General features: G+C 35.3%; 2 protein-coding genes across 3 annotated transcripts in view; one reads left to right on the plus strand and one right to left on the minus strand.

The window, feature by feature from the left end:
• Positions 1-26,812, plus strand: part of LOC105227159 (calcium uniporter protein, mitochondrial) — a 172,465-nt gene that overhangs the window by 25,997 nt on the left and 119,656 nt on the right. The window lies entirely within an intron of this gene.
• Positions 256-3,512, minus strand: LOC125778829 (uncharacterized). Its single transcript, XM_049458148.1, has 3 exons — positions 2,329-3,512; positions 1,950-2,263; positions 256-1,892 (listed from the first exon to the last, which is right to left on the minus strand). Exons 1-3 carry the CDS (start codon positions 2,888-2,890, stop codon positions 516-518), a joined length of 2,253 nt encoding a protein of 750 aa, XP_049314105.1. The 5' UTR covers positions 2,891-3,512; the 3' UTR covers positions 256-515.

Here is a 26,812-nt window from a genome sequence, read left to right on the forward strand (position 1 = left end):
GGAAGTAATTGACTATAGTGACCATAATGAATCATGGCTTTAAAAATACTCGCCATACTAAGATTTAAACGGTTCAAAGCCGCTGCCGGCTCATAGATTCCTTCATGCTTCCAGTGCACTCTTCACACTTTTTACGTAATAGCCTAGAGGTAGTAGATTATTGTTGTCGTTCTTGTTGGATATTAACTTTGTTCAAACACATTCTAAAATATAATTAACGTCACGTAATTGAAGTTATACATTCATTGTATGCACACTAGACCTGGCGTTATTTTTTTTTTTTGGAATTTTGAGTACGGGGATTGGTCAAATATGCGATTCGATGTAATAATTCATGTGGTAAATTTTTAACTCAATCAGAGTGTGCCAACCTGTGCCATAATGAGGTCAAAGTTCAAAATATAGAAAAACACTTGGTTTTTTTACTGTTATCTGTTTATTTATTAAAGAAAAAATAAAATGACGCAATTTTTCCACAATTTGCATTTCAATCATTAATATATGTCTCAATAATATTACAAAAGCGAAGTTTTAGTATATGAAGGGAACTTTTGCCTGTAGTTCTCGACAATATGAAGCAAGTATTGTTTATCTTCTTCGCTATGAGTTAAAGACCGGTTAAAATCTGTTATTAGTTTTACTTTCCTCTCAGCAGAATCATTAACAGCAGTGACGTTTTTGAGAATTTGAACACCTTTTAAATATTCTGCATTTTCGCACCAGTTTGAGGGATCTAAGTTGAAAAATTTTACGTCTATTTCCAATCGTGAAAAGATATTTCTAGTTCTTTGCGTTACAAAACAACTTAAATCTTTACTTATGAATGCTTTCATTTCTTCAATGCTGGCATTTACATTTTTACGAAGATAAACGCCATTGTCGTCATTGCTTTCAAACTCTTTTTCTAATGCTAGTGCTTCAACCATCTTTCTTTTCACATTTAAGTCCACATTAGAATCGAAAAAGGCGAGACCAACGGCTTCCTCGGACAGATACCATAAGTGGTTTTTCATTTTATCTAATAAGGCTAGAGATATTTTTGGGTCGTAATAACCGGCAATGTTTTTTATCAGCTGCAAATCCAAATTTGGTGCTTCGACTGCATTAGTAGTTCGAAACCAATACGGAATATAAAGACGCACCAGGAAAATACACACATTGCGGAATCCATTCAAATGGCTGGAAGACATTTTAAATTGTTTTTGCAAAGCAAACATTTTTAAGGCATATATCGCTTTTGACATAAACCTGGCATGTGACGTCGCGCCAGGTGCACGAAAGGAAAAGTTCGGGATGCTGCCACCTAAGAAAATAAACATGAGTTGCAATAGCTCTTTGTAATCATGGCGAATGTGGTCTTTTGCTATATTTTTGATGCAAAATTCTTTATTGGCTTCACATTCCTCTGCACTTATAGCACGTCGCACTTCTTCATCCATGATACCAATTGAAAAATCTTTTAAATTGAAAGTGTTCCATTCCCGCGAAAAACGTTCAAATATGGCAACTTCCGGGCCACAAGATTTTCCAAAATATATTTCAAATACAGCTCGTAGTATGATTTCTGCAATATGATGCCTGCATGGCAACCACAACAAGCTACGTTTCAATTTTTGTTCCAGCAACATTCCAGCCCCGTTACGTTTACCAGTGTTTGTAGCTGTCGTGTCAAAGCATACCATTTCCACCGAATTTATCATATTCATTTTTTCTAAGTAATTATATATGGACTGGGCGATTGCTTCACCAGTTCCACATTCAATAATTGGGATGGAAATTAATTTTTCTATATTATCTGCCGTTAAAACAATAGCTAGGCGTTCTACTTTTTCCTTTCCAGTCATTGCAGGAAGTAGTTTACCGTCCCAGTGTAACACAAATGTATCAGGGATCTGAAAAATTTTCGCTCTGAAAAGTATTCATAACAAATCCAAAATTAACTTTTATACCTTGAAATTCTCAATAATTTCTGTACCATGACGCCGACGATATTCCTTGCGCTGTTTTCTCAAACTTGTACAATTAATAACCAGATCTTCAATATTGTGACCCAAAGCTTTAGCTGTTGCAATAATAAAATGAATTGCGAGTGGGGTTGACATATTGCCAGCATCCATGCAAGCAAGCATTCTATCATCTATGAAGCTTTTTTTACCACGTTTTTTTTTCAGCTCGTTGGTGTTTGATACGATCCTCAACTGTTCTACAGATTTTTCAGACTCACATTTACTTTCGTCACTTACATCATAGTCTACACTCAACTCTAAAAAAAAAGAAGTTGAAAGAGAAACTTACATATTATTTGTTTCAGCAGAATTAAATAAATACCTTGAGTGCTTTCCAATCTTTGATACTTTGCTCTGCGTCGATTTTCTTCTTCTAACCTTTGCGCCTTCCGTTTTTCTTTATTTGCGAGACATTGATCTATAGAAATCATGCTCCCAACACGACCCGGTTCTCTTTGTTTAATTAAAAAGTCTCGGTCCTCAGGAATAGCTATCATTTCTAAAGCATCAGCATGTGCAATATCGAATAAATTGTTCAAATTATCATTGAAATCATTTTCCTTTTTACGAGAACTAGGAAACGAAGATGTACAAAATTTCTGTACAGTTCTCCACTCATCATATAATTTCACTAATTTATCGTCACAAGTTCTTTTGTTTAACGTTGGAATACGTGCTCTTTCCCAAAAAGGCAATATTTCCTTCGAAGCCAATTTAGCACTTTCCTTAATTGTTTTCTTTTCACACCGCACATAGTAAAAAAAACATTTCAGCACTTGTAGTTTTGACGGTAACTTGCTTCCAAGTATATTTTTTTCACATTTTCCTATCAAATATACATTTGCGTCAGCAGATCTAAGTGTAACAAAATTATTTACAGCCATCACGATATTGCAGTATAACTTTTACTATTTTTAATTATTTTAATAAAGACCCTTTCTTAACCACAGTCAATTTCGCAATGACAAAATATTAAAAGCTCTATTTGCACGTCTCAGTCTGTCTAATTATCAACATTGGCGTATGTGAACGGTAATGTATGAATTTACCGTTAGGCGGGCCACTGACTACATTACATTCGAGTAATTTGTTGTTGTGAACTCAGTGAACGCAATTCCACTCAATTCCAACAACAGTCTTGTGCAGATAATTTGTGTAGTCAGTGGCCCGCCTCAGTTCAATGGAATTTTTACTAATTTACTCTTTTCTAATATTTATAAATTTTCTTATCATTGGACATATAGAAAAAATTATTGTGCAAAATATTGAGAAAAAATGAGGTCATTACATTCTATATATAATAAATAAACAGATAACAGTAAAAAAACCAAGTGTTTTTCTATATTTTGACCTTTGACCTCATTATGGCACAGGTTGGCACACTCTGATCGAGTTAAAAATTTACCACATGAATTATTACATCGAATCGCATATTTGACCAATCCCCGTACTCAAAATTCCAAAAAAAAAAAAATCTCATATAAGCTGCGCCAGGTCTAATGCACATTCATAGAAATGCTTATAAATTATCTGTTGCTCATACGGCATGGTGTACCTTTGATGCATAAATTTAACTGGGTATAATTTATTGTATAACATTTAAAGACGTGAACACTTTGAAATATCGCCATTATGAACTTTTGAGCAACAACGGAATAATTTACACTGTTTAACAAAATTTCAACTTTTTTTACCTTTTTTTGTCACATGAAATCAAGTTTTGAATGTTCCACGGTATTACTAAACAACAATATGTGAATGAAAACAATGACACGTTGGGTATTCTTGTGACAAACATAGAAATGTATATATTTTTTATCTACGTTTAAAGCAAATTATTGCTTAATGTAGAAACAATAGTTATGATTTTCATGATATTAGGTTCTGGATAGCCTTTTTTCGGCTATAACCACGTAAGTGGTGTCTACGCCAATAAAAAAGAAGTTTTTTAAGTCCTCACCCAAAATCTGCTAGTATTCCTGTACTTCATTTCCTTTGCTACCGTTTCTCTAATAAGGAAAATGCCTGATGGAATCTCTCGCCTTATTCGTAACTCAGGTGCCGGAGAGAAATCCAAATGAGATTTTTTTTAAGAAAATTGATTTAAATTTTTATGAACAAATTCTAAGTAAAGTTTTATATCATCGTCAAGAAGTTAAAAAAGATAGTTTCATGTCAGTAGAAAATAAATTCCAACCGTTTAATCTAGACCCCAAAACCTCAACTTAATTATTAGACTGATACAAATCACGGACTAAATATTGGAAGGCACTTTGTGTGAATAAGTGCGGTATTTTTTTATTTTTTTTTTTTTTGATGTTTACGGTTTATAGCTTAGATCACTATCTTGAGATCCTTCTTCATGCTGATTTAGAATGTTTTGTAGTACAAAACCGATTTTCGATTCGGCACTTTGTGGGATGGCTCTGTTGACCGAAGAAAAGTTTGGATACTGGGTAGTATGTTTGGGCTTGATTGTAATGCCTTTTTTCTTAGTCGAACAAAAATAATTCATGATCCTTTGGTTCATTTCAAATCATTGATGAAAGAGCTATTAAGTTGGGCTAGACAATAACCCAGATATATGGGATATTTACATATATAGATATACATGTTGGATAACTATGTGAAACCCATCTTGACTTCTTACAGTAAATACAAAATAGTCTAAAAAGCAACGTGAATGTTAGAACACTTTCGTGGTATGTTTACGATGTAACAAACGTACATATATCTTATGTAAGTAGGTCGAATGCACTCGTTGAACACTCGTATAAAGGAGGTTATTTAAAAACAGATGCGTATATGCAATCCCGAAGGAATATAAAGCTATCTCAAAGAAACTGAGCGTGATGGAAACAGGCTTTAAGATATTGTTAAGGAGTTATTTAGGTTTCCTCAAATAAAAATAGTCTTTTTTCAATAATTTTTTTTTTTATATAAAAAATGAAAATTTTTATTGAAATTTTTTAATAGAAATTTTTATTGTTGCATGCACTATTAACAAAAAATTATGAAATTAAAAAAAAAAAAAAAAAATGAAGCTATCACAAAAAAAACTGAGCGTGATGGAAACAGGCTTTAAGATATTGTTAAGGAGTTATTTAGGATTCCTCAAATAAAAATAGTCTTTTTTCAATAATTTTTTTTTATATAAAAAATGAAAATTTTTATTGAAATTTTTTAATAGAAATTTTTATTGTTGCATGCACTATTCACAAAAAATTTTGAAATTAAAAATAAAATAAATCGGCCTTTGCGACGCCATTTCCGGTGACACCTCCGAAAAAAGATACGCCCGCGTCGCCAGGATAACTCCTTACAGGTTCATCTAAAGTAAAAAATACGTATTTTAGTTAAAACTTAACTTAGAACTTAGGAAACACAAAATGAAAATTGAATTTTTGACAGACATTTTTACAAAAAAAAATTAAGATTTCAGCGTAAATTAAGCGAGTAATCGAAAAAAAATCCGTCATCCAAGTCTTGAAAAATTCTATCTCAAAGACCTATGTAAAATTTCATGAAGCTTGGTTGAGTAAGTAGTTCTCGATAAATCGTGTCAATCGATTTCATAAACACAGTTTCGAGAAAAACGTGTTTAAAGACGGCGCACTTAGCCTAGCTGGCCTGTAGCGCGCAAGTTCTCTAGGCAGTATCTCCGAAACTATTCCTCAGACAATACTCTAGAGGTGTTGTTGTAGAATTTAATAAGACAGTAAATAATATTCAATAACCTCTTAAAAAAGACACGTCAAAAATGAATGTGAAGCAGCCTTCAAAACTAGACATCTTTGAAACAAGTTATTATATATTGACGGTGCACTAACATAAAGAAAAATCATTACAAATTTCGTGTGACAAAAGCAATATTTATCAGTGTTATTTAAATGGATCAGTAATTATGCTAAAAATTAGTTAGTGGAGCTTCCTTTCTGTGCTCCCTGAGTTACAATTCTTTCTCTATTATTTTCACTTTATTTAATTTAGAACGATTCTTCGATTAGCCACTTAGATTCTCAATTATTAAATCCTTGTCAAACGTGAGTTTAATATACCACCTACTCTACTTCTTTTGGAACCGCCTTCTGTGATTCGTCATTAATTAGCAAAGTTTTAATTGACTTTTGCTTTAACTCAGTTTTACTGCTCCAAACTAATAACACGCAGGTCTTGTTGTTGCGGTTTGAGTTACCGTAATCCGCTCGAAACACGCATGTTCAAAAATATTATATACATTCAATTATGCCATTATGCACGCCGCAACGAATCTGAATTCGAAGCAGTCCGACTAGCACCAATTATGAAGTTTTATACGACCAGCCAAAACGTGAAAAATGGCGGATCGAACAGCAACTAGCGTACATCACATAGATTGGTATGTTCAAAAAATTCAGATTGAAAGCAAATGGTGCGGTTATACTATTTTACCGATTGTAATGAATCTGACTGTATGATTTTATTGATGCTAAGTTAGGAAAATTGCTTCGTAGGACCTGTTTGAGTTTCATACTAGTTGAAGAGTAGTTTACAGCTAGTCAAATTCCCTACCGGTTAGCTCGTATAACGGAGCATAAGTTTAAGTGAAATATGAACGAGATGTGAGACCTCGCTGCAGTTATAATTTTTTCAAAAAATTAAAACAAATGCAATAAGAACAATAACACGAAAGCGCAGCAAGCATGCATATGTGTTTGTGGGACGAAGAAAAACCGATGCGAAAGGAAATTTGAAAGTGTGTCAAGCAAGAATTGTGGCTGAAGCGTGGAAACTCGAATGCTTCAGAATCGTTCGTTATAGTGTATATATGGCATGTGTGCATTTGTTATGGGAGTTCAGCGAGTTCAAGGCTAAGGAATGAGCGTGCTTTGCATTTTATATTTGTAAGAAGAGAGCGCTTTAGTTAGAAACACTTTTGAATTGGCAAATAAACGCATTTCCGTTCGTTTGTTTAATTTATCGAATAGCATGAACGCCTTTGCTCGCCACAAGCCTTAAACTATGAGAAATTTAAAAAATATATAGGCTTTAAATTTGTAATAATTTCACTGTAAAATGGGATCTAAAGTAGTTTTAAATAACTCTCCTATTACGTATCTATACTACACGGCAACTATGGTATACTAAAATTTACTTTACGAATGAATACCGACTACCTGCCTCCGGCAATTGTGTCGGCTTATTGTGCTTATTATCGATTGCTATACATTTTTGTTATATTACGAATATAAAAATTTGGAAAATTATGTTGATCAGACGGATGACACTCTTCGCAATCTCTTTATCTATTTCGCTTATCCGCATTGCTTTATGACCTGGAAGCCAGCATATGTATATGCTACTACTGGTCCCCTGCTTCTAAGAACTTCCTCTAACGTAATACAAGTGAGATTATTGCTTTATTTGCCGCTTGGCTCTTGACGTATATACGTTTTTCTAACTGCAGAGACTTCCACCTGGAAGATACTGCATTATTTCATTTGTCTAAAGGGTCGCCTAAGATCCAGCTCCGAGTAGTTGACTCTGTCCCCCATCCCAGTTGCCATTTTTGATATGTCTGTGCAGATGTTTTAGGTTCCGTTAGCGATTCGCATGCACCTGCTCTATTCATCTTCTTCAAGTGTGACTTGAAATCTTTCCGTCCAAATAAAGCGTTAGGATATGTAGACTATTTCCTCTAACACCGCCACTCTTGCAGCTGATTTTTCTATAGAGCTTTCCACTGCAATGTCGATTAGTGACAGATTAAGTAACCTTTCTAGTGTGTGAGTGGTGCCGTGTGAATAGTTCTTCCGCTCCAGCGAGTCGCCGTATCTGTTCCAACAGTTTTTTGTACATATGAGATTTTGCTGACAGCATGCAAATGGCCACGTGTTAGGCTCGATTTAGACTCTAGCATTCTTTCACAGGCATATAAGGCACCACTAGATCTTTTCCACTCTCTGCTCTACATTGAGTTTTCACATTTCCTCTAAATGGGCTGATTCGAACATCGATATATGACTCTTAAAGTGTTATACATAACGTTACTGATTATGCCTTGGAACTTCCCTCTCACTAACTAGTACAATTATGTCTTCTGTATAGCCTATCAGTTTGGGAGCTTTCATTTCAAAGCTTATTAGCTATAAGTCATCATAGAAGCAGGATTGGTAAACCCTCCTGAAGAGTTCCTGTTTCCGCTAATCCGAGCAACCTGACTTCGTTCCATTTCGCCTTCATCCTCTTGCAGCTCAATAGCGCTCTTAGCTATGCTAATATGACGGACTCTTGGGAACATTATTGCATATTCCTTATGCTCCAGAGCTGTTTCTTTATTTAGGGTTAGCAAATGCAGTAAAAACTCCGTGGATCTAAGCTTTTTAGAGGAGTGCCTTCGATACATAGTTATGCCTTAAACATCTTCACAAGTTGTGATCATGTAAGGTACCAGCGTTGTTGATAGATTCTACATCATGGCTGGAAAAATACCGTCCAAACGGGAAATAAACATTTACTTGAAACATGAAGATATATATTAAATATAGTAGTAGTTACACAGTTTAATATCATGGTAGAAATATATCAAATCGACCTTCTAATATCAAATCCTACTAAATTGAAAAAGCACATTATTAATCGAAGACTTGCGGGAGAATAGAAACATTTCACATAACAAAACGATGTTGATGATGTGTCCCAAGTTTTGAGAATCTTTCAAGAACTTCTTCTGCAGCCACTTCAATGTCATGCCAACGCCAAAACATGCGAAGAAAACTATGAATTATGAGGTGTAAGTAGGCCCACATCGCAGTTCTTCAGCGATTCCAATGCAGGTGTCGGAAACTTGCTATCTTTTGACTTCTGCTTCTGCCTCCAATAGCATTGTTAGTGATGAAGTTCACCTTTGAGCTTCAAACGTCGCACGATGCTGTTATTATTCAAAATCTATCTGTCAAGCAGTCAATATGATTTTCCTTTTCTTTGATTTTCAAAGCACATACTTTTTCTGGAAGCAGCAAACTTAGGTGAAATCCATCCAATTTTTCTCTAGAAAAATTAGTCTTCAAATTTTCGCCGAGTGTATCGAACAAAGGAATGTACGCTGAGACCCTATAGTACTCTTCGCAAGTTCTCATGCAGAAAATTTCACATTTTGTTTGTCGCCCGCAGATTCTTGGTTTTTCTTCGTCAACTTTCAGTTCTGCCGCCATTTTTTTCGTGTCTGACTAAACGGAACGAAAATGTTCCTTATCTTTTTTGTCTTCGATTTCGGAACGTTACAAGCAGCGTATCTATCAGATTTCATGCTTTTATCAGATCGACCGGTTCTTTCTGAAGAATCACGCCGAGTGAATGAGTTATAGATAGGATATCACCATTTCGCCATCTGAATCCGCCATTAAGTAAAGACTCATCACTTTTGCTGATAGCTCCGCTACCTCATAGAGTGTGGTAGCATTGTTACATAAAATATTCGAATTTCATATTTACTTTTTAAAAATCGTATGCTATTGATCATGTATACACTTATTCCTAAAAGTGTGGTTTTAAATGCAAATTCGCTCAAAAAGTACACTTCCTCACTTATTTTAGAACTTTTTGCTAAATTCAATATTTTTTTAGAAACATTTCTATTTGTTTCAGCAGCAAGAGAAACCATGAAATATTCAATTTCAAAGAAGGCAGAAAGTGCGCTTATAGATAAGTAGATATGAAGGAACACATTCACATGCACACATTGTGCATACAATATACATACAGTATGTATGTATATCAAACGTACATTTCGCAAGTTTGTGTATTTTTTAGACTCCGCAAGCGCATAAAATAGAGAAACAAAGGATGTTATTTTATTTATGCGCTCTCATCTAATATACGTCTACAGTTAAGTGCATAAGTTTATCTGTATACACTTATAGTAAGTATGTAGGTGTGTGAATGAAATATGTTCAGCATACATTTTCATATTCACTTGTGGCCACTTGTTCGGCGAAAGCGCTTTTCCATTTCTATGACCAGATGCAAAAATATTTCAATAAATGGACCGCTTAACGGAAAAACTATGCATAAACTGGTGTGAAAAATTCGAATGTGTATGTGTGTGCGGTTGAGTGTGAAAGGGTGAGTCTTTAGAGTTTTCGCATATCTATTTGTGCCGCGTGGTAACGGCTGACAGATAAATCCCAATGGTGTAGTTAAAGAACTGCTTGCATACATACGTACATATGTATACATATACTTATGTATGTACATATAAACTTATGTATTTAAATACTTATGTACATGTCTGTCTACATATATATGCCACGTTCAATGTTATTGGGTTAATATTGTTTTCTGCGATCTGAAATGCCAATTTAAGCGTTTGGCTAGCTGACACATACGTACACAACACAAACAACGTGTAAGAGAATAGCGAATCGAACGTGCTGAAAGATTATACACAAATCACACACACACAAACATATATATACACTTCTACTTATATACATTAGGGTGATTCAAAAAAAATTTTTTATTTTTTTTTCAATTGGTACTCGCAAAAATAGGTTCCTAGACACCTCTAAGAAAGCCTCTCCAAATATGAGATTTTAATTGTAACGGGAAGGTCCTCCGCCTAACGGTTTTCTATTTTTTCTTATTATCAGATAGAAAAATTTATATCTCGCTTCCAACTACTTAAAAAAATATCTTGTTAATTAGGTTTTGTAGGAAATTGAATGCTCTAAAATATGGTCTCTTATGATTTTTTCGTAAACCCAACCGTTTAAAAGATATTAACGGTTGAAATTTGACTATTTTTGGAAAAAATTTTTATTTCTTAATAATTTTATAACTCAATGAAAAAAAATTATTATGAATGATGAAACTCATAGTTTTGTAGGAAATTTACTGCTCTATAAAAGTGGTCTACTGTAATTTTTTGATAAAGTTAAGCGTTTACGAGATATTCATCGTCAAAAATCAGTGCATATTAGGGTGGATCAAAAAAAATAATTTTTTTTTTCGTTTGGTACTCTGAAAAATAGGTTCCTAAGCACCTCTAAGTTAGCCTCTCCAAAAACCTATTCGTAATAATTTTTTTTCATTGAGTTATAAAATTATTAAGAAATAAAAAATTTTCCCAAAAATCATCAAAGTTTAACTGTTAATATCTTTTAAACGGTTGGGTTTACAAAAAAATCATAAGAGACCATATTTTAGAGCATTCAATTTCCTACAAAACCTAATTAACAAGATATTTTTTCAAGTAGTTGGAAGCGAGATATAAATTTTTCTATCTGATAATAAGAAAAAATAGAAAACCGTTAGGCGGAGGACCTTCCCGTTCCAATTAAATACTCATATTTGGAGAGGCTACTTAGATGAAAAAAACCAATTGAAAAAAAAATAAAAAAAAATTTTTTGAATCACCCTAATATACATATACACTCCTATACCAGCTGTGAACTTATAAAAAGGCGGAAACGTCTATGAAACATACGCTTCAAACTGGCGAAAATCCATAAAAACTTCATTTGATAGAGAGAATATTGCATGAGAAAACTTGAAGTATCTGTGTATGTATGTGTGTATATGTGCACGTGGCACGTCTCATCCTTGCTGTCATTCGTCGATATGCCATAAAAGCAACCCATTTCGTACTTATCTATGTAAATAGTTCTATGGCAACGCAATTTGAGAAAGATTACGAAGGAAATGCGAGAATCATAAGTGCTTTCCTTTGTGCACCTGAGCTGTTAACGGCTTTTAGGTAAAAATACTGAGAAGCTGATATCATAGATAGCCCAATAAAGTTTTATCTGGTAGGCGTAATGCACAAAGGAAGATGAGCGGCTCACTTTTAGATGTATTCATTCCAACTACAGTTGACGAGCAAATAAAATGCAGCACTAAGAATGATTTAACCATTAAACGCTGATGGCTGGCGGTAAAACATCACTTATTTATATATGTATATGAGAATTGAATGACACATCATTGCAAAAATTATTGGAATGAGTTGTCCATTTGTGGAGTAGAGGCCCCAGCTTACACCGCCTTTCTTGTAAACACCTACCTAACCAAGGGCGACAATATTTGGCCGATTGATTTCCAAAACCTATCGCTAGTAATAATATATTTCATGTCATCCTGGTTGTCGGACTGTTTCGAGGATGTCGGAAAACATTAGTTTCACAGACGTTAACGCGACGCTGTTTTTCGAAAAATTTCGTGATTTTGAAACCAATTGTGCTTGCGCTTTTCTTAGGCAAAATAATCTTTCAAAAAGGCTTTTAGTGATTCTTCCTATATTCCAACGATGCCAATAAGATATCTGAAAATTAATCATCGATTCTCAAGCATCAATTCCTTCATTGATGTGTTGATCATCAGTGGACGCCCATCAATCCTGGATGTAGTTTATCGTCAACGCGTTCTCAACAATCTTTGAATAATTCGTACCAGTCAAAATCGATTTTCACTATTTTTGGCATCAAAAAATGTTGTTCCCGAATTTCAATACTAAACGGCACATATTAACCGAATCTGTTTGGGAAACACTAGGGTCCACATGTTTAGTGTGTGAGTACTTTAAAAGTAAGTCCGATTTCAACTATTGGGAGTGAGATAAAATAGCTTGAGAACAATATTTTGGCAAAATATTATTTCCAATAAATTCTTTGGGGCTTGATCTGTTGTTGCAGAACAGCTCACTAAGTGAAGAAATTCTTATACTTCTGGTATATTACATATTTTCGACGGTTTTCAAACATGAATCGGCCGATACTACTGCAATTTCACGTTCGATATTCGTACGAAGTTCATCAATCGTCGCTGGCTTGTTGGCATGGACCATAGACTTGACATAGCCCCACAGGAAGTAATCTAACGGCGTCAAATCGCACGATTAAGGCGGTGATTTGACTGGGACATTTCGTGGGATAACACGTTCACCAAACTTGGTTTTCAATAAATCGATTGTGATATTCGCTATGTGGCTTGTGGCACCGTCCTGTTAAAGCGACATATTGTCCAAGTCAATATATTCCAATACCAGACAAAAATATATGGTTATCATTGAGCGGTAGCGACTCCTATTCACAATAAAATGCCGGTCTTGATTATCACGGAGGAAGTAAGGGCCAATGACGCCGCCGTCCCATAAACCGCAATAAACCATTCAGCCAGAAATGAGCCTCATCGAAGAAGATGATTTTTTGATGAAAGTCCGGATCACTTTCAAGTTGTTATACAGCCCAATTCACGAACATATGTGGACTCTTGTAAAAATGTAGGCCAAAATCTTTTCGCAAAATTCGCTACCACGACGTCAAAGAGATGCCCAACGCTTGAGAACGACGTGTGGGAAACTGAGACTTTAATAATTTCGGTTCGTTGTTTAGCCGAATAATTTTCCACGGCCTACTTTTATAGCGTCCCACGTTATATAATAATGATCAGCGTGATGTGCCTTTCCATTTGTATATATGCAAACTAGTCTCTCACTTTTTGACATTTGTATCTCAGAGTGTATTCATTTGTCGGAACTGCCTATGTCGGATATATTTTTTCATATAAACTGACAAAATCATGTTCTTCTAAGGTCAACTTTTTTATTGCCCTTGATATCTACACCTAATTTGGCACAGAATATTACTTATCTCTGAACAAATTGTTTAGATCAGCCCCTTGCAGCATACATATAACAATATAGTATAATTTAAACCGATCAAAATCAAGACAAAGCTTCTCTTATGCCCTTTTATGCTATAAGAAATGCATCTGGGTATTATAGCTTCAGTGCAGCTGAAGTTAACTTTTTTCTTGTATCACGATAAACGGGCAAGGAAATTTAATGTAAAGCTTCCTCCTCGTAATTTTCGTAAAAAAAAAATAAATATTATTTGGCTTTAGAGCCGAGCCCGAAGCCAATGTTCAGTGTGTTGAGTGCAACTAGAGCATGATAATTATTCAAAATAACTGGCAGCTTACATTGACGCCACGTGTTCGCAAATTAAGTCTAACAAATTTCTCTGCACAGTAAATCAACAACATATGAATGTGTGTATATAGGCAAGTGGGTGTGTGTGCAATGAAAGCACATATGTATGAGGTTACATGAGTAAGAAACATGTCTGTTAGGGCCGGCATCACTCCCTGGACAGCCTGAGTGTTCTCAATGGGCTGCGAGGCCAACAAGTGACTACCAGTTCACACAGATACACACACACAAACACATTCACTTCTTTCTTTTGTTGGCGTAACTGTGAAGGCTCTGTATTATGCTTTGCGGCATGTAAAAGGAGCTTTTTGCTGGAAGTAAGCTTGTCAAGAACAAGTGCCAAATTAGATGCGCAATTAAAAATTTAGGCAAAGAACGAGCACTTAGTCACTCAACGGCTACAAATGGCCATGCCACAAGCGCAATTTAGTTGCCATTGTGTTTTTATGAGTGTATGTGTGTGTTGTAGGCTCTTCATAGTTCCGAAAGCACACAATTGGTAGCCGTTGAAAGCACCACTTGATGCCTCAATTCATGCTGTTAATAAACCATATTCCGCTAATAAAAATAAATATCTTAAATATATGCCACACTTATGTAAACATGTATATATATATTAAATATGCGCACACATATGCAGTAATTGCATTGTGTGACTAGCGGACGCCACCAAGGGGCGACTAGGCGCAAATGAGCCGAGGAGTTGAGAACATTAGCAAATGCCGCTCGGCACCTTTGCCCGACTTGCCGCTTGGCTGGAGCAGACGCTGAACGAAAGTTAATGACGCCAGCCAATTTTGACCACATGCCAACAAAGTGGGCGTTTACTCGTTGCTGCGCCTTTGCTTTTCTTTAACGCTGGTCATGGGTGTCGCCGGCGTATGAGGCAGCCGCAAAAACCCCAAGTGGTCAGTGAAAATCTGTTCTCTGCGCTTTTGTTTGCTTTTATCTATGTATGTGTGTACTTATGACCGCAAGTTTATGGTAGATATATGCTTAACATATGTTTGCATTTATTTATTTGTTTATAGCATATACACTATATGGTATATTACTATATGTATATTCATTTTTTAGTTCTTGTGTGTAGGCGATTTTGCACTTGTGAAAGGCTCGTATTTTTAGATATGTTTCGGCAAACACGAGCATTTCATAGCTTCTGATAAACATGCAGACTTATAATGTATAGTATGTGTGTATAAAAACTTAAAATTAACGAAAGATTGGCATTAAATACAGGGTGTCCTAAAATTAAAGCAAAATTTATATTTGTCTAAATAAACAATTACTTGAAACATGAAGATTATTATATTAAATATATTAATATAAAATATTAAATTCACGAAACAAAACGATAGGAGCCAAGTTTTGAGAATCTGATGAATTTTGCTACATTAAGAAACTCAAATAATTTTTTTCAATGTATGGAATCCATTTTTCTTTTATTCATGTTAAAGCTCATTCAATTTTATTAAATACAGCTTAATTTGTTTTAAAAATAATGGAATTTAAATAGCCCCCTGCTCGTTGATGCATGTGCGGCATCTTACCAAAAAGTTGTTCATTACTGCTTGGAGAGTTGAGACAGGAAAAGCCGCAATTGTTTCTCGAATGGATTGCCTAAGTTCATTCAAATTTGTTGGTTTTGCTTTGTAGACTTACTGTTTACAATAACCCCACAAGAAAAAGTCAGGTGCAGTAAGGTCAGGCGACCTGGGTGGCCAACGGAATGTGGAGTTTCTGGATATCAGCTTATTGGGAAATTTTGCTCGCAATTCTGTCATAACAGGTTGGGCTATCTTGCTGAAACCACACAGAGTTGAAAGAAATTCTCATTCGGCGTAATTCTAGATAGAAAAAATCTCTCAACATGCTCAAGTAACGGTCTCCAGTAACCGTAACGGTGTGACCGTTTTCTTCGAAGAAGTAGGGCCCGACAATGCAGCGTGATGAAATTGCACACCACATTGTGACACGAAGTGGATGCAATACCGTCTCATGAAGTATCTGTGGGTTGGAAGCACTCCATATTCGACAATTTTCTTTGTTTATGTTGCCGTTTAAATCGAAATGAGCCTCGTCAGACATGAAAAGACAGTTCAACATGCTTCCATCCTCTTCCACCATTTGAAGCATCTTTTGGCAAAATTCTAAGCGAATCGGCAAGTCTGCAGCGTTCAGTTTGTTGGCCATTTGAATTTTATAAGGGAATAAGTCCAAATCTTTGTGCATAATTGACTGTAATGACTGTCTGCTTACACCCATTTGAGCAGATAAGCTTCTTGTCGAAACACGTGGATTGTTTTGTATGGCAGCAGCTACAGCAGCGATTGTTTCCTCCGTTCGAACTGAAGAGTTTCGAGGGTAAGGTCTTCTGTTGACTATCCAATGCTCGGCAAAATTGTTTACAAGTCTCCAAACGTGCGCCTATACTCTCTTTGAACCGAAACTACGGACTCCAGTTAGTCTTCACCAATTGTCGAAATATTTCTCAAATTCATTTTTGTGATAGTCTTAATGTCTCTCATCGATATATGTATATGAGTATGTATCTCTATGCTTGTAAACCGATGGCGTTTTTAAGTTCTCTTTATATTTGGAAACATAAAAAAGTCGCATGATACATCTCTGGCGAGTATACTTGTAAAGGCTGGGACAACGTTGCAGTATTGCCGATAAGTCATAATTTGTCCATTTTTTTTACAAACGAAAATAGCTAAGCTCTGCTTAAATAACTTAGCTTCAAAATTGTTTCTATCACGGAAGATTTGAAATAACGGTAGATTTGAAATAACCATAGTATCGTGATGTATTCTGAACCAGCGTGCCAAGGTTAAATTTCAAAAGCGACTTTCAGCTGAGAATACCTTCTAGACGTGAATGGAGAAGAGGCTTAGCCCGGGAGAAGAATACTGGCTCAATCTATATCTACGATTCCAAATATACTGCGGATTAAGGACGGGGATATAATCAGAGGATCTTGATATTTCTGATAATTAGTCGATAAGCACAGCTTAATGTCCAGCTACTCACGAACAAGCGCGTCTGCCAGCTCTTTTTCAGCTTTGTCTAGGAACCCGAATTAATTGGACTTAATTTCATTAGCCAAAATTGCTGTGAAAGCAATACGATAACTACTGACAAGCATAAGTAAATCTAAAATTGGAAAGGAAGCATATGACTTCTCCGATCCAAAGAATTTTTTTTTTTTGAATAAGTTGCGAATTTATTAGTGCTCATCCACCTTCAGCAGGTTTTCCCAAAAATTTCGTTACTTGATTATTTTTCCATTGCTCCAATATTCTGAACATGCATTGGAAAGCCACTGTAAAGAACAATATTTTTTTTCGTTCAAATATATCGAACTTTTTGTCTGCAAAATTGTTTTTGCGGCGATTTCTTGTCCATGACTTTAATATGAAGAAAACTTCAGCCGAAAGTCATCCTGTTTTGGTGGATGTTTATGATAAACATTTGCTAACTGACTACAACTCACCAAATTGAAGCGAGCGGTTGCCGAAAAATGCCCGGAGTTTAATATAAGTATAAGCCACGCATAAACCAGTTTGGTTCTTTACAATACCAGATGGGGTTCACTTGCTAAGTCCAAGAGGAGTAGTCATCGTTTATGTTGCCTGTGTATGGCGTGTGCCGCCACCGGGCAGTGACCAGTTAGTATTCTCATCATGTTCCTACAGTGCCAATAGGAATTTTCTGTACTTCCCATCTACAGGTTTGCACATGACTTTTCAAGTTTTGCGCCCAGATAGATAGTTCCATCGGGATTTGATTCTGTCGAGGTCGTCGTAAAGACAATGTATGGGTTTCCCAATGTTGATCACGTTTTCGGATGTTAACCATGAAATAGTTTAATTAAGTTTTTTGACTGGTAGTTTAGCTGTTTAATTATTTTTATTTGCACTAAAGATGAAAAGAGAAAGTCAGAGAGTAAAAGACAGAGAGACGGTTAAAAAAACTGTTAGACAAATTTTTACTAGAACATAAGTAAACATTATTGCATTTATTTATTTTGAACTATCAAAGCAAGATTAACCACAAGCTAAAATTACTCTTCCTGTAATACTCTAACAAAAAGTATGTAACCTTTTAAACCTGAAATGAATAGATTATAAAATATATGTTTACATGCCTACCTTACTGAGAAAAATGTCACCAATCAATTCATAGAGTGTTACGAGCTTTTCAACTAAATTTCCCGGGAGAATACTTTAAAAAAAGAGGCAAAAGCTTACGAAATACAGTGACTATGTATTTTGCAAGTCTTTTCTCCTTTTTATGCAATATATTGGCTTTCGGTTATGAAACTGCGGTCATAAAAATAGAATTTCAAATTAAATTGGGGGAATGGCTTTTTAATTTTCAATGCAAAATAAACTCAAAATGCTCTCCCACATGCGCTAGTATCTGGAAACATGTATATTTATATAAGTAGTAATATGGCAGTTATGTGGCTTTACAGTCTACACGTGCGTCAAAGACACCCACACCGGCTCAAACGGAAATCCCTGCGAGCACTTGACCGCCATTTTAGTTTACTTCGCCGGTGCTCATAAATGTCAAATGGTTTTAGCTAACACGGTTTTAATGGTCGTAAAAATGAAGTTAATTTGTATATGTGATTGCAATTTGTGTATGGGAGAATGTGTTTTACACCACACTTACGCTGCAGTGAAATCAACTAATTATGAACACTATGTAGTTGTAAGGTTGATTTAAATAAAAATATCAGTTTCCTCGTAGTTCAGAATGGGCATACAAAATCGAGTTCAATTTTGGACGAAAATCTAAATTAGCAAGAAAATAAAAAATGTTTTGCTATATCTGTATAAATATTCCTTGAATTAATAAATATATTCGTAAATAAACATCAAAGCTCTATAAATTATTTAAATTTCATTATTATTTATACGCGAAATTATTGATGAAAGGTGGTGGTTTTGGTAAGGAAGAAACGTTAATGAATTTGTTTACTCTTAAAATGTAAATCCTTCCAAAATAGAAGCTTATATACAATATAAATATATATATTTACTTAAACGCATTTTCATAGCATAATATCATTGCCAATATTAACATGAAGTATGAAATATTTGCGATTGTCCTGATATTTCTCATGGCCAGAAATGCAGTGCTCGCTGAAGCTTAAGGTTTACCTAACAGAAGAGCTAAAAAGTTCGGTGGCTGATGCACAATGCCCGAGGTGACATTGTATTTATTTTGAAAATTCTTTATTTATTCTTCCAAATCAAATGCATCCCCTTCAAAGTAGTCCCCTCCCGATGCAATGCACTTATGCCAACGGATTTTCCAATCTTCGAAACACTGGTTGTAGTCACTTTCCGGGATGGCCTTCAGTTCCGTCTTCGCTGCGGCTTGAATCTCCTCTATTGTATAAAAACTGTGTCCCCGGAGCGGTCTTATAAGCTTGGTGAACAGCCAGAAGTCGCACGGCGCCAGTTCAGGTGAATACGGTGGTTGCGGAACGATATGGGTTGAGTTTTTGGCGAAATGATCACGAATTACTAGGGCAGTATGGGATGGTGCATTATCATGGTGTAAAAACCAAGAATTGTCTTTCCACAATTCCGGCCTTTTTAGGCGGATAGCGTTACGCAAACGACGCATAACGTTCAAATAATATTCCTTGTTGACTGTTTGACAGGTTGGAAGGAATTCATAATGCACAACACGACGATAATCAAAGAAAACAGTCAACATTACCTTGATTTTTGAGCGACTTTGGCGCGGTTTTTTTGATCGATTGTTTCGGAGTCGTACGCATGGATCCAAGTCTCATCGCCAGTTATAATGCATTTCATAACACCCTGGTAGTCGGAAAGCATCGTTTCACACACTTCCTCAACGTATTGACTTTCTGCACCATCTTCAACGTATCCGCAGCAGAAAATTGATTCCGTAAACAACAAATTTCGACAACGCAAAAAACGAAAAACTCACTTTTAGCAGCTCCCAAAAGGACACGTATCTCAAACACTAATGAATATTTTGACATGAAATTTTACATAAATGTGACTGACAGTACTACCAACCTAAAAAAAAAATAATTCTCCAAATCCTTCGGTCACATAATAGATAGAACTACAGGTATAATCTATGTGAATGATTTTAGTCTGTCCCAATCTTCAAAAGATACGTGTATCAATTTGACCGCTATCGAAATATCAGATATACAAGGTGCCTTTCAAAGTAAACAGAACCTCTTACAAAATTCTGCCATGAAAACTTACACATCTAGCAAAAAAATTTGTTGTCATTGGAAAAATTTCTTCGACAAGAAGCTGAGCCCCTGGCTTAGAAGAAAAAAGAACATATGTAAGTTGATTTTTGAACCTAAAGAAGTATTTAGCATTTTATGACAATGCGATATGCTTAGCGAGATCTCTTAAATCACAACATTTAAAGACAATACCTTCTACCATAAAATTATTATGAAAAGAATTCTGCTCTGAAAATGTATAATCACCCTAATGCTCCTATATATGTACATATGTATGACGGTCGCATATTCCAAAGTGTCGTCTGTCGCGTCTACAGATATAAATAAATACTTGCCATTAATTCGAACAATATTTACAGTCTTATTGCCTACAATTGTTCTACCTAATCCAATAAAAGTGTCAAATTTATCAGTGGCGAGCAGACCAATCGACAATTCGAAGCACGTACTCGGACATTGGCTTCGAGTTTAATTCATTAGGACACCTACAATGCCAATATTTACCTTATAGATTTGTGGAACCAAGAGCAATGAGCGAATGAAATCAAAAACGAAATGAAAATAAAGCAAATATTTTCAATAAATACAATGAAGAGCGCGTCAAGTGCGCGCTTGTGCCACAAATACAATGCTCCTTTCACAAAAACCTGCCGTAAAGTGGGGAAAAAAAGTTGAATTTGCGACAAAAATCACAAAGAACTTTCAGCGCAACCGTGTGGCAGCAACTTAAGGTCGCTTGGAGTGCAAATAATACTGTATACTTGTATAAATATATTAAACAACAACAAACACTTGAAGCGTCAAGCATAAATTTCGTGCAGTTGTTTGTTTGTTGTTGTTTGTTTTCCCTTATTTTTATGCCACGTTTCATTTTCAGTAAGAGCTTTGTCGGCTTTAATGCGACTATAATTTACACACTTGTAGTTATTGCCGCGCTAAAGTGCACTCGAATGATTTGTCAGGACACTTAAACGCCTGACGAGGCATGCAACCGCCTAAAGCGACTGGCAGCACGAGCGCTTTACCCTTAAGTTGCATTAATTCTCCACAAACTGGTTTACGACGGCGTTCGCGTGCGTGTCAAAAACATAAAGTGCAACAAATAGTATAAAAAAATATGAAAACGAAGGAGTGAAAAAACGCTTGGATGCTATAATCTCATTTAACTGCCCGATTTAGTGCATGCTTTTAGGCGTTCTCGCTCATTAGCGCCGCTCATGTATATTAAATACAGTTATGCAGGTGCATTCATTATTAATAAAAGGCAGTTGCATGCCTTGCCAAGCCAGCGGCTGCTCCGTGTAGCGCGAAATATATTAAGCACGCTTTTTGGGTTACACTATTATGAGCTCCTTTTTTATTATTTTTTTGTATCCTTTGTTTTTATGGCATTTTTCACGCACATCAGCTGTCTGAAAGTCATCAGGTCGGGCTGGGCCTGCACTCACACATTTCGCAACAATTTTTATTTGCTGCAAGCACGCACAGCGGCACGCGCGACAACAAAATTAATCAGCCTAATGTGCTGGAAGGAAACTCGTATATATATATACTATATGTTTATTTATTCCTATAATAATTACAATTTTTTAATGAAAATTTTTAGTGAGCCTTTAAATCTTTTATTTAAGCAATATTGAAAATAATATGCTTTTACTAATTCACAACCAGAAGCTTGTTTGATTAACTTTTTGAATACTTGCAAAAATATGTATACTTAACCCTCATTTAATTAAGACGAAAGTGTCGAAAATAGAGCTAAAGAATTGTTGACTTAATCCTATTTAATTTTATTCTTCGGAGAGAAGATCATATTTTTCATAAAACAGTCAACACTATCAAATTAAATTCTAACTGAAAGTATATACTGTTTAAACTTAAGTCTGGTGTATCTGCCTATAGTTTATATAATACATAGTATTTCAATCCCAACCTTTTACCAAGGTTCAGCAAAAATGTGTCTACCGAGATATTTCAATTTCAGAAAAATCAGGCAAGATATTTCTAGCTCGCCTTCAATAAATTTACTCTTACCGCGTGTGTACCTATTAGACAGTGTCCAGTCAAAACTCCTATAATAGCTAAGAGATTGACTTAGCCATGTGCAAGTAGGTTGTAGCAGCTCTTATGGTTTGCTTTGGGCCATAAGGATCTTGCAGTCACTCAAGTTGACGACCTGCACCTGCCAAGCTCACTGGTCCATAAGTCCAGCGCTAGAGTGCAAGCGAACATCGGACAAATAACTCGCTTCCAATCGATTGAATTTGATGAAAGGGTGCGCTTCCTTTTAAGCTCATCGGCTTTGCAATTTCCGCCGATTGTTCTTTGTCCGGGCACCCATGCAAGTCTATTATGGAAAAACCTGGAACTTATTGCTAATAAGGTCATGCATCGGAGCAAATTCACACCTCTTTGAAGGAGGCTGTACTTCAGAGCAGTATATCTAAAGTTACTTTGGCGGCAAAGGTCTGATAGCTAGAAACTAAAGTTGGTGAAGAGCTCTTGACAGAGGACTCACCCCCTACACTCCTCTTAACTTCAATCACTGCACCTCTTCTTCAACCGCCTTCCAAAAATCTCTCGCAAGCTGAAGGTTTCGCAAATAGTCTTCTAGATTTTAAGGAATGAAATCAAAGTAGTGGAGAATTTCAAATGTGTCCCTACTCGAATCACCTCATATATCAAGTTTCCCTAAGTTTAATAGCAGTTTTCGTCACAATGCACCTACTAGATATGTCTACAAATGCAACGTATTGCTCTTAGTACATCACAAATGCCCATGTAGGTCACCCTTTGAACAGGCTCTAGCTGCCTAGTATGGTTTTTCCGAATATTCTTCACCAAATAAAGGCCCACGGAACATCACTGGCCTAACCATGATATCATAAAGCCGGAACAACAAATTTGGTAAGAGACCCCACCTATTTGTAATTGCTCTTTTACAACAATATAAGACTTTCCTCACTCTCTTCCCGGTTTTTGGCTTCCATAAATGCTTCCAACGTAAGTTAAGCAAGTACTTCTCCCTGTCCACTCAATGAAGAATGAAGCCTCCCAACGAGGGGAGAGTAAAATCAGGGATAAATAAAACTTGCTCAGTTTTATTTGGTTTTATGGCTAGTACTTATATTTCTATATATCGACTTGGTAACCACAATTCGATACTCTTGAGTGAGATCATAAACGGTGTTTAAAAATTTTTCTACAGCGTTCTTGTAGGCAACCACCCGTCAAACTCGTTTCTCAAGTTCCTCCAAAAAGTCGTTTACCACCAGGATCCAAAAGAAGAGGGGGAGGATGCCATCTTACTGGGTACCTTTATGTAACTACTTACCGAAGTGTCTGTGCACTTCCCAACTCCATCACAACCGGCTATTGCATAGGAGACTATAAATGATATTCAACGGGAACTGAGTTTAGCTTCGATCTCAAGCTTCGACAACCATCTCCGACAATATTTTGTTGCAGGTTCTGTCGATATGAGGGAAGGTAACATAAAAAAATCTCTTTGTATAAGGGCCCCATGACATTACCAAGTGCAAGGCAGCGTAGACCGACTTTTGACTACAATGGTTAATATACAGGTTCATGAGTCATCAATAGAAACGAGGTAAACTTCTCTTTCGAACATCAAACATGAAACACACACAGAAATTATAGGAAAACCTGGACCAAATATGACGTGAAGCAGTTTACATATTCAGTACTAAAATTGGATTCAAAATACAGAAATATTAAAAAAAAAACTCAATCAATAAAAATTTAAAAATCCTTAGAAAGCTCAAGTTACATAGTTATTATATAATTATAATTTGTTATTTTTTCTATTCAATGATAAGGACTTCCAAATTCAAAGCTCTCATAGTAGTTAATATTACTCATACGCCTTGTAGTACGCAAATTGTTGGACTGCTTCAGAAGTTTTACCTATGAAAGTTGATATATAAATAATTTATAAATTGTGCATATATGCAAATATTACTAAATTCGTAAAAGTAAACCAGTACTAACATAAAACGGATTTTAATAATAATATAAACACATAAAACGTTTTTAATAAAAATAAATATTTTCGATAAAAATAAATGTTTTCTTTAAAATATTTTTTTTTTTTTTTTACTTACGAATTTTGAACAATACATACCTCTTAGTTTATTGCTAAGAAACCCTGGTTTCCTCCCCTCAACTTTAATACCTCATAATCGAATACTAGATAATGTCACTCATACGCCAAGTAGCACTTAAACTTAACGACCACTTCATGACCATCAAAGTGCAAATTAAGTTATTGATATCTATAAAATTGCCTTGATAATTGAAATATAAAAATTTAATTGCATATATTTTCACTTTTAATATAAGAGTTAGCCATTACAGAAAAAGTTTCCCATATAAAGGAAATACGTGAGTATAATTCACTATTTTATGACGTGTTTATGCGAGTAGATAATTTATGCTTGCATTTGGCACTCTCCATTTCCTTAGTTGTGCATAATGCTAGATATGCTCACAATATATCCGTAGGAAAATAACACCAAAAGCGAGCATGACAATAAAAATGGCAGTAAAAAGTATTGGACAACGCTTCAGAAAACGATTACTGCTTTGCAATTGTGCAATCAGAAATTCAGAGTGTAAATACAGTAGTTTCAGAAGTGTTTACATGAATGAGCAACAATACAAATGCACAAACACGCAAGCAAATAAACGTAACAACAGGAAGTGCAACGACAATCGAACGGGCGACAACCACACAACGGTAACTGTGTGTGGGCTTTCGCATATATACTTGTATGTAACTGTATGTGTATATGCCGCGCTTGCTTGTTCATTAAAATTGTGTGGATATATACTTATATAATAGTATATATCTACACCTTAGTATGTAACTGAAAGCCATTTAATGTTTTTTGTCCGTCTCACCTGAATGGTTAGTTACTCAGTTGGCAGCCGTTCAAGTGTCCTTTTGCTCCGCACTGCTTGGGCTTTGTGGCGCCTGTGGCTTTTATGTGCGCTCACACGCCTCGTAGGCCATCGTTATGCTTGTGTATAGTGTCAGCAGCCCATAAAAAGGTATGAAACAAATGCGATTCCAAAGCAGAAATAGTAAAAATACTACAGCTTTTTTGGCTTGCCCACATACAAAATTTAATTTGATTTTCTTTGAGCGTTTTATTGAATTCCAGCAAGCCTAGCAAGCGCCTGTCGTTGTTAATAACAGTTGGAGTCTCGGCAGTCGGCCGGTTTTTATTATTTGGTTCATAAAACCGTTGCTTTATTGGACAATAGAAATTGTAATTAACATTTCTTGGCTGACATAAAGAGACAGAGTTGTTAACTGGCTGACCAATAAATAACGACTTGTCAGCCGCAAATATTTGTTTGTATTTACAACAAATTTGTATTATGTGTAGGAAAAATATTTAAAATAAGTTATTCGAAGGCAATTTTATTGTGTTCGGCGCAGTTATTGAATGTTTGACACGTGTTATGCCTACACATAAAGCATCAAATTTTATTTCTTCGAATAAAAAATAAGAAATAAAGATGCTAAACAAAAGCAGACGATGTCGGCAGGCAATTTCAAACTGTCGAACGTAATATTGACATCAGTAAATATATAATAAAATTCACCATCATCATAAATGCATATTAAGTATATATCGTCACTTAAAATGCAAAACAACGTATCATCAAAAACAAATCGTAAATCATTGTCAGATATAATAGCTAATATATAACCATTTTATAACAAAAATTCAAATTTTGTCTCAATATGAGTATGTGATAACCAATATATTGGTTAGTCTTAGAAGTCTTTCGTATTTTTTCAATAGACGTCGTTGCAGTCGTATATCTCCAAAACTACCAATCACATTATGTCATACTATATAGTGGAAAGCTGGGATTTGAAGTTTTATTTAACCAAAAAAAAATTTAATTCGGAAAAGTTGAAAAAAATTTACAGCTATTCAAAAGTGAGTTATAGAAGAAATTCGGTATACAAGTATTTTGAAATTTTGGTATCAAAAAGATTAGAATGCCACGCAAGCCACCAATGAAATTTGTGAAGTTTACGTAGACGATGCTGTATCAGTTCGTGTAGCACAACAATGGTTCGCTCGCTTCTATTCTGAAAATTTCGAAATTTCGACTTACACTGATGAAATAATGTCTCTAGCGTAAAAATGGCGAAAAGTGGTCAACTAAAATGGTAAATACTCGTATGTTGAATTTTGATAAGAAATACGAAAAGACTTCTTCGGCTACCCAATGTAAGCACTTTTATAACCAAACGTAAATTTTTTTCAATATGAGTGGTTTCAATTATATCGTTCTTCAGGTTAAGTTTTAGCTATAAATTAAGAATCCAACGTAAAGATGCTCTTTAAATTTTATTTAAACAGTATGTATTCATTTTACTTCTTCCACATATTTTTAAAATTTTTTCACCTTTCGTAAAACTTTTCTATCACCAAAGCAAATATGAGAAAAAATATAATATAAAACTGTTCGGACTACAAAAAAAGGTCTAAAAATGTTCATAAATCAATTCTTTAAAAGTTATACGCAATTAAT

The sequence above is a fragment of the Bactrocera dorsalis genome, chromosome 5, assembly GCF_023373825.1.
Source record: "Bactrocera dorsalis isolate Fly_Bdor chromosome 5, ASM2337382v1, whole genome shotgun sequence".
Taxonomy (NCBI): Eukaryota; Metazoa; Arthropoda; class Insecta; order Diptera; family Tephritidae; genus Bactrocera; species Bactrocera dorsalis.